The sequence below is a fragment of the Apium graveolens genome, chromosome 8 (genome assembly GCF_009905375.1).
Source record: "Apium graveolens cultivar Ventura chromosome 8, ASM990537v1, whole genome shotgun sequence".
NCBI classification, from domain to species: Eukaryota; Viridiplantae; Streptophyta; class Magnoliopsida; order Apiales; family Apiaceae; genus Apium; species Apium graveolens.
The window spans coordinates 130343972-130354118 of NC_133654.1; the positions used below are offsets into that span (position 1 = coordinate 130343972).

A 10147-nucleotide genomic window follows, 5' to 3' on the forward strand; every position below is an offset into this window, starting at 1 on the left:
CATGAAAGAATATTACAATTATAAACTCATGATACGGCCTTCAGCAGGTATATTCAATATCAATACTTAAATTTTATCACGTATCTATTAGTTTTATCTCAAATTTTAAGTCTCTCATTGATTCACTCATGGATATTCAGGTTTGGACTCCACATCTCGGAGGTCGTTTATGGAGGCAATATGTTGTTGACGAATTAACTGCGATTGAGCAATACAGACTTGACTGGATCAGAGGTCACCAGACTACGATTCGTTCTGATTTATACCATAACATACGAGATGCACTCAAAAAGGGTGATAGCAATACTGAAAATGTCGGCGAAGCAACAATTTTACCAGCCTCCTTCACTGGCAGTAAAAGGCATGAATCAGTATTTCAAGGATGCTCTAGCAATTTGTCGAACACTTGGACACCCATCATTGTTCCTTACAATGACCACTAATACAAAATGGTTCGGAATACAACGAATGTTAAAGTTTCTACCTGGTGTTGATGTTATTGACGCTCCTGACGTCGTTGCAAGGGTATTAAAATGAAAGTTGACCAGCTACTTGATCAAATAAAAAATAAGAACTGCTTTGGATGTTGTATTGGAGGTATTAAATTTTACACATTTTCTGCCACTAATAAATTTTTAATTAAATTTACCAGGACATGTCTGTCAGGCTTGATTTAATTATTTTATTTAACTATCATTTTACAGTATTGCACGTCATAGAGTTTCAAAAGCTTGGATTGCCACATGCTCACATGCTAATATGGTTGCATCCAAATGATCGTCCCAAGACAACAGAACAAATAGATAAAATGGTTTTTGCAGAAATTCCTGACCCAAGTATTGATCCAGTGGGTTACAAAGCTGTCAAGAATTACATGATCCACGGACCATGTGGCACTGACTGTGTTAAGTCTCCATGTATGGTTAAGGGTCGTTGTATTGAACATTTTCCTAAAAGGTAATTCTTTATCTTTTACATAAACTTTATTTTCCATAGACATGAGGGAGAATACGCCCTTTTGAATCACCTTTTAGGAAAAAAGTCCTCTTAATTTATTATAATGAATTTGAAATATGGTTTTTTCCTTTTGAACAGGTATAATTCTCACACATTCTTTGACGACTGTGGCTTTCCCATTTATAAGAGGAGGAAAACTGGAATTACTGTAAAGAAAAAGAAAATTGACCTAGATAATCGATATGTTGTCCCATACAATCGAGATCTTCTAATAAGATTTCAATGTCACACAAATCTAGAGAATTATAATAGCTCAAGATCATTGAAATATTTGTTCAAGTATTGTTTGAAAGGACATGATATCGCCACCATGTGTCTGTTGAAAAAAACAAACAACGAAAATGGGTGCACAACACCAATCACTCCTGAGAAGCGTCCGCTTGATGAAGTCAAACAATACTTGGATGAGAGATATGTTTGTACATCTGAAGCATCATGGGGGATATTTGGTTTTAACATCCATTCATGTTGGCCTTCTATTGAACGATTGCCCATACATCTACCGAATGACAAGTATGTGTCGTTTAAGGACTCACAAAATCTACCAGATATTTGCGATAATGTTGGAACAAAGAAAAGCAAATTAGAAGCATGGTTTGATGCAAATAAAATATATACAGAGGCCAAGAATTTGTCATATTCAGAATTCCCAAGAAAGTTTACATGGCATCCACAACCGGGTATCTGGAAATAGAGGAAAAGAGGTGATGTCATTGATAGGCTTTCTGAAGTACATTCATCTAGTGGTGAACTATTATATCTCTGCATGCACTTGCTCAGGAATAAAGGTGTTATATCTTTTGATGATTTGAAAACAGTCAACGGCCATGTTCATAACTCTTTTCACGAAGCTTGTGTCGCGCTAGGTATCCTCCAAAATGACCAGCAATGGCATGAAGCTATAGCTGAAAATGCGCATACATCCATGCTTCCACAGCTACGTGCCATGTTTATCAATATATTAGTATACAGTCCAATCTCTCATCCGCGTAGCCTTTGGGAAGCTCATTGGGGATGCATGTCAAATGATATTGTTCTTTTGAGGCAACACCTCACTAACAATCCAAACCTTTGTCTATTAGATTTTGAGATCCAGAATTACGCTCTTACAGGTATGTGCTGTTAATAATGCTTTATACATAATACATGTTCCAGGATTATCTTAATAGTATCATTTTTTATTAATATTATGGAAGAGATAGAGAAATTGTTGAATGATATTGGTAAAAGCCTGAGAAACTTCCCAGATATGCCATTTCCAGGAGATGCTTTTTTTTCCAACTCTGAGAATAAACTAATTCTTGAGGAGACATCCTATAATATAGAAGAATTGAAGAGAATCCACGCAAGAAATCATAGTCTTCTCAATGATGAACAGAAGATAGTCTATGAATCCATTCTTGATAATATCAACCAGAAAAAAGGTGGTATTTTCTTTATTTACGGAAGTGGAGGTTGTGGAAAGACTTTCTTGTGGCAGACACTATGTTGTCGATTATGATCAGAGCATAAGATTGTGCTTCATGTGGCCTCATGTGGAATAGATGTCGTGTTGCTTCCTGGTGGAAGAACCGCACACTCCCGCTTTCACATTCCACTCAAACTTGATGAACATTGTTTTGCCGGTTTAAGACACGGGACCGATATTTTCGAGCTACTTCAGCAAACTGATTTAATAATTTGGGACGAGGCTCCTATGCAACATCGTCATGTTTTTGAATGCGTTGATCGATCCTTGAGAGATATTATGTCTGCTATTGATAAAAATAGAGCTAAAAAGCCATTTGGTGGTATAATCATTATTTTTGGTGGAGATTTTCAACAGTTACTTCATGTCATTCCAAAAGCGTCAAGGGCTGAAGTATTCTGATATACCCTCAATAAATCCAAGCTTTGGGAATCCTGTGAGGTATTTTTATTAAAGCAAAACATGTGGCTTAATGTAGGAAATACAGATATGGAGAACAAGACCATCGCGGACTTTAGCAAGAGGCAGCTTGCTGTCGGTGATGGTAAGGAAACCAATATTTCTCCAAGTCCAGACAATGGTAAAATGTTAATAAAGATTCTTGGTCAATATATCGTTCATATGTCTGGAGATCCAATCCAAAAGCTTTTTGAAGTGACATACCCAGATTTTCTGCATAATATCTCTTCACATGAATACCTCAGATCAAGGGCCATACTCACACCTACCAATATCATGGTGGATGAAATTAATACACAGATACTTGAAAAAATTCCAGGCAAGATTTATACTTATCTGAGTCAGGATTTAATTGATGATGCTGGTGATGATGATAATAATTTCAGAATCCGCATTTCCAGTTGAGTATCTAAACTCTATCAATATATGCCTTGCATTCTTAAGCATGAGTTAAAATTGAAGGTAGGAGTTGTCGTCAAGCTTATGAGAAACTTGAACCAGATTATGGGATTATGCAATGGTACAAGAATGATTGTGAAATCTTGTAGGAAGAACAGTATTAAATGTGAGATATTGTGTGGCTCTCATGTTGGAACCAAACATCTAATTCCTAGAATTAAGATGATTCCAAGTGACACGAACTGGCCCTTTGAATTGAAACGCATTCAGTTTCTGATTCAAATAGGTTATGCCATGATAATTAACAAAAGTCAGGGACAATCACTTGATACGGTTGAGCTTTACCTTCCTAGAGCAGCTTTCTCGCATGGACATATTTATGTTGCTATATCCAGAGTTACACGACCTGAAGGCCTCCATATTCTCATAGATAATGATGATGGTAGTAGCACAAATATTACAAATAATGTAGTTTTTGAGGAAGTGTTTTATAATCTTCCAAGTGTAGACAATTGACCTGAAATATTAAGAACATTTGATTGCATATTTCTATATTTCCTGCTTTACTCTGGATTTATTGTGTGTGATATATCAATGTTTTAAGTTTAACAACTAATATGTTGCATTGGTTTATGTGTTTCACCTGTGTAAAAATATAATAATAATAAAATCTCTCCAATTAATTTGTCTATTAAAAATATGTATAATTTGTTTGATTAAAAAGATATTCTTAATAGTTAAATATATTGTACAGATTATAGTTTTCCTTTTTTATTGGAAGAAACCCAATGATGAGGTTGGTTAGTTTTCATAATCACATCAAACACTAACCTTAAGAATTATCAGCAAATTAAACTGGGATATTACTCTAATTCTCATTTAAAGAAATAGATTTGCACAATCAATTTCGAGCTAAATTTTTGGCATCTCCCTAATCCATTGCTGGTGAAATATATTTTCAACAGTTTTACAATAGCTTTGTCATTTGCTAAGCATCATCTTTTTTTTCTCTCAAGAGTGCAACCATTTTGTAAGATATTCAATTTTTTAACCGATTTATACAGTTCTTAAAATATTGAATGTATAAATTGCTTACGTGCTGAGATTATCTGCAATGTTTAAATAATCTTTTTTCTTGCTCTTCTTATAGTGATCTTTTTTAATGGAATCATTTGATCGTCTATCCAATCTCGTCAAGCCAAGAACTAACTGGAAAATTAAGGTCAGGATTACCAGGATGTGGGCTAACATGACTTTGGAGACGAACTCGTTGAAAGGCTACAATCTTATTCTCCTTGACGATGATATATGTTTTAAATTTATTTATATTTGCATGATTTACTGTCAATCCTGCTTTCCACTAAGATGTATTTATGTCATTTAAATTATTTAGTCGTAAGATAACCATGTTCATGCCTTTGCCTATCATAACATTTGGAATGGATTCACCATGAAGATTGTGGAAGGCGGTGTCTATGTTTTTTACCAGTTTGCAGTTAAAGATCCGGTTGGGAACTTGAAGCCTGTGCATTCAACGCTCTGCATCAGATTTACAGGCTCCACTACTGTAAGGACTGCTGATGATGATGGCATGATCTCATCGCAAAAGTTTGAGTTTTCGGACCTGGGAGATTTGTTTGCAGAAGCAAATAAATGTCTTCCTCAACAGCAGCCTGAATTTGTAATAGGTCTGGTAACGCACTATATTAACTCAATATTGTCTTAATGTACTCATATGAAATAAGCATGCTACAATTATAAGATATTATACTTTAATATTGTGTTAAAAAAATTGTGTAAAATAGATATTATTAGAGTTGTGGAGGAGTGTGAAGGTTTGAACAAGCTTTCTACTTAATACGGAGATAGGGATATTATGAAGTTTAGAATATGTGATTCAAGGTTGTGTGCATATGTATATCTAATCAGTAGTGTAATTAGAAATCTACATCACATATTTCTATAGATTATTAACCTTACTCATATCTAATCCTATTTTGTAGTAATGCCCACAAAGTAACTGTTTGGGGTGATCTTGTTGTGTCGTTCAACGACAAGATGGCTGGAAATCCTAAAAAACCGATCATTTCTATTTTAACAAGTACAAAAGTGACTACGTTTATGAGTAAGTAGTTCTTCAAGAAAACCTATTACACAATTACATACTTGCTGATTAAACAATTAACTTCATTCCCATATCCAAGTTCTGTTCATATTGGTACATTACCATATATACTCATCTATATAAATCTAGATGATGAATCTGTGATTGATATGAGGTAGAGGTAACAAGTAAATATAGAGTTAAAATTAACTCATTGACCTTCTGCTCTATTTTTAATTTCTTCTATCTGTTTAGGTTGCTTGAGGAAGGTTATATAATGAAAAGAGAAAAATTGTTCCAAGCTAAACAAAATGAACCGGTTCCTATATTATTTGAAAAATTGTCACTCAAAGACCTTAATGAGAATCTGATATACGATCATCTCAAGGTATTTCCTTTATATAATTTTCGGAAAAAATATTTTATATATGGTTCCTTTTGTTGTTAAATATTACATTTTCATCGCAACCCAGAAAAGAATTTGCTGCACCTCTAAGATCATTAAGGTCGATGAGGAAACAAATTGGTGGTTTTATAGTTGTAACAAATGTATGCACGAGGTTGTGTGAATTGACACAATATTTAAATTTACCGATTGTCCTCGAAACATTCCCGTGTCTCCGAAGAGGTAACTAAACTATTTGAATTTGTTGAAAATATTTGTAGGCGTGATACTTTAAATTAAAGCCTAAAAAACTTAGCTAACTATTATCTCAAGGTTCCGTATCATGGTCCTTGCTAAGGATGAGACATTTGCTTGTAATGTTATTCTGAATGATTGAGCTTCTAGAAGAGTTCTTGAAACAAGTGTTGTAAAGGTGGATTCTGATTATGATAAGGTAAAGAACGGTTATCCGAATACAGCTGCATTATCACCATGTTATACCACATATGCATTTTTATTTTCTACAATTGTGTTCAAGATCCCTCCAAAGGCTTTCCCAAAGTAATTAAATCATTAGTCGGAAGACTAATTTCAGTTGAACTCGGTCTAACCAAATCAAATATTGTTGATAAAAACAACCTCTTTTATGATGAAGATATATATGAACGGATGATGAACACCCCAACTCCTTCTGAATCTCCAATTTTGTCCGAAGATTATTCCATTAACATGGGTTTTAAAGTGAGTGAATTATGTGGTTTTTTTACATTTGTGCTTTCTTTATTATTCTCTGCTAAAAATAAATATTGCAAAATTTCTTATTAACGGTCTTTGCATGTGTAGTACTCTGAAGGTGATGACATTAATGGTACTCCAGGCTCTGCTAAATCTGTTACCAAAAAAATAAAAAAGGTACTGATAATACTATCATCCTATGTTAGACATCGTATGTACTTATATACCAAAGTGCTTTTCTCTAACCATTTAATTAATTTCTTTATCACTCTAAAACTTTCTCCACCTAATTTAATTACTGAATATGTCACTTATGCTTGCAGGAAGGTTAATTTCATGCTTCAACTATGAGGATTTTCCATAACTTTCATATTGCTTATGGCTGAAATAATTTTTAGAGTTATCGTTCACGTGACAGTATTTGTAATTTCTATTGCATAACATCATTTTTACTCTGTTTCCATCAATTGTTATCCATGTATTTGATTTTTAATCCTTCATAAATGTGATCAGCGTCATCACACATAAATAAAAGTTTGGTTTACAATATTTAAAGATTACCTTGATCATCTAAGTTTAATGAAACATGGTAGAAGCACTACTTTTATTATGTTATAGTACTTATTTATCAAGGACCCTATCGTACACCTTTTATTATGGCATTCAATGTCGTTTATGAACATAAGATTTTCTAATGGAAAGAAATGTTTAATTTTAAATGTATAGCAAAAAGATCATTTTTTGAAACGAAGACAGATTATTTAATTTGACGTGAACCATTTATGATGAGCAACTTCAAATTCATAGTAAAGTGTCAGACTATGTGTTTTAAATTTCCTGCATTGCTCAGCCCATTACTTTAAATAAAAATCGTTTAACTACATCTAACTGAAAATTTATAATATTTAACTAATTGTCGTATCATTATAGAAGTTTCCGTGTTTTTGCCCGTAAATAAACTCAAATTATGCTCCTTAATTTTGACATAAATCACTACCTTAATTATGGCAATCCTGAGCTTAACGTTGGTTTGTTTAGGATTATGATAAAATGTGCATATTGTTTGTGATTTGCAGAGAAAAATATATCGACTCAAGGTTAAATTTTTACCTAAATCTCCTACATTTTTCGCTCTAGAATCTGATGCTTTCTTCATCTGTAATTACATAATAAATTTATTTCAATCAATATAAAGTACGAAATTTACTTAAAACCTACATGGCTGAGATACAAAGCAGAAATTTCACAAGAACACTACATGCATAAGATACAAAACTATTATATTACATGAATCGGAACAAACCATGTTCTTAAATTCTATAGAGCATTAATAGATTAAGTTAAGATATATATAAATAAAACTCTATGAATCAAGCAATATAAACTATATATCAACAACTGATTTATAGCTCCATTGCATATATATATACTGTATGTATGCAATATAACTATAAAATCAAGAATTGATTCATACCTCCATTGTAGACAATGAAGTTGATTGAACCGAGAATGCTATCGCCTTCTTTGTGAAAGGAAGTTAGCCTTCTTGCTTAATGGAAGTTGAGAATCCCAAATTCACGGCAATTTGCTTTATCTGGGCTTTTTTTAAGACAGGTATTTTGTACTTTTTTGGGTTTTTAAAATCTCAAAGTCAACGTTATTTGTGTTGTTTGGGTTTTTTGTTTCTTCGGGGGGGTTTCTCTTTTTTTTCCTTGTTTAAAAATGCTTTTTCTATGAAATACATAAATATATTATATTTTAATATAATAATGATTTTGTATATTTTTTTATTTTGAAAAAAATCTTGCAAAATATTGTATTGTATATAGTATTTACTTTATGTCTTTTAACATTATTAATTAAATAATACGCTTAGCCGGTTTTGTCGCACTAACTATAATCACATTGCCTACTAAAAATGTTAGAAGAAATATGTTACGACATAAGAAGTAAGAGACTCTTTCCAAATTGGTTAAAACGTGAAAAGAAAAAAACAAAATTAAATTTTAATATTTGACGATAAAATATAATATCTATTTTGAATTTCAAACATAACCGGAGACCAAAATAATTCAATAACATTAAAAGATAATAGTTTTCCGGCTACTTAGAGAAGTACAAAAACAATCAGCTATGTCTTGGTTCTAACACTTTTTGTTAATGGTTATCAGTCTAGATATAACTAAAAATCAGGATGGATGTAATGAAGGCTCTACAAATTATAATGACTCTTCCAATATAGTATGCTGTAAGGAGTATTGCTTTTTTAAAAAAAAAATAGCTCATGTCATGATAAACTGCAGTTGTCCTAGATTATCTGTTTATTTTTATTTTCATTAAAAAATCAATTAGGTAAAGTTAGATTAAATCAAAATCTTTCTAGAACAAAAAATAGGATGTCATGCCCAGAAAAATATAAAAATAAATAGTATCTTCAAGATGAGCATTTTTACAAATAAATTGAATTTACTATGTCATGTAATTAGTGTCAAGTTCAGAAAAATCAATGCAAATTTTTGTTCTGTCAAATTTAAATCTGGAAATCGAAATATAATGACATCGAGAATTAGTTTTATATTATTTTCTTTATGTTAGGAAAATATGGATTAATATTAATATTATGGGAAGATGTATATTTTAGAACAAATATTTATTAGGATATTTACATTAATCTATTAGTGAAAAGTAAATTAATAGTAATCTACCGCCCTAAATACAACTTGATAAATGTATTTCTATATATTAAAAGGAATTCGAATTTTAATAATAAAAAATATGCTTAGAATGACGGAAATGTGGACTTATGACAATATAAAGATCAACTAATAATTCTAATATATAAGTTATAAATTAATAACATATTTAACAATATACTATTTACATTGATTTTAAATATATATATATATATATATATATATGTTAATATGATTTTTATTTAATTACGTTCTTTTATCTTTACATCATTGTTTTACTCATACATTATTAATGTCTTTTTTATGTAATTACTTTCTTTTATCTTTAGTGTCTGTTATTATATAATTATCTTTAGTTTATTTTCTTATATGATTTACATGATCTTTAAAAGTAAAATATGTTTTTGGGAATAATTACATACAAATTAATATATTTATAATTTATTCCTCCGGACAAATAAATTATATTAAACACAAAAGGAAGATGAAACGTTCACAACCTTTTGTCCAAAACTAATGCACAACATAAATGTCCATTAAGTCTTTACACATTCCTTTTCTCTAAATCTTAAAAGTAACAAGTTAACTACATTGTTAGGTCCCGAATTATCTTAGAAAGGGGGGGTTGAATACGATAATCACTAAATTAAAAAATTCTTTCGAATCTTTTGCGGATATAAAATTTAGTACTCGGTTTGTGGTTTCGTGTTCTTGAGGTGAATAGTATTTGGAACAAAAACGAGAAACACAAGATATTCGGGAAAATATATATTCATATATAAATCCGCGAGGGGTGTTGTTACACTCCGGTAAATAAATTAACCGGCTAAAATCTAAGACCCACAAAGTTCCTCGCTTCTACAAAAATTTACAAATCGAATCCTATA

At 31.5% G+C, this 10147-nt stretch overlaps 1 protein-coding gene across 1 annotated transcript; it reads left to right on the plus strand.

Moving 5' to 3' along the window:
* The first annotated feature begins 312 nt into the window (after positions 1-312).
* LOC141679997 (uncharacterized) lies at positions 313-3859 on the plus strand. Its single transcript, XM_074486339.1, has 8 exons — positions 313-525; positions 653-957; positions 1096-1611; positions 1798-2129; positions 2214-2441; positions 2523-2878; positions 2964-3029; positions 3407-3859. Exons 1-8 carry the CDS (start codon positions 313-315, stop codon positions 3857-3859), a joined length of 2469 nt encoding a protein of 822 aa, XP_074342440.1.
* The last annotated feature ends 6288 nt before the right edge of the window (positions 3860-10147 follow it).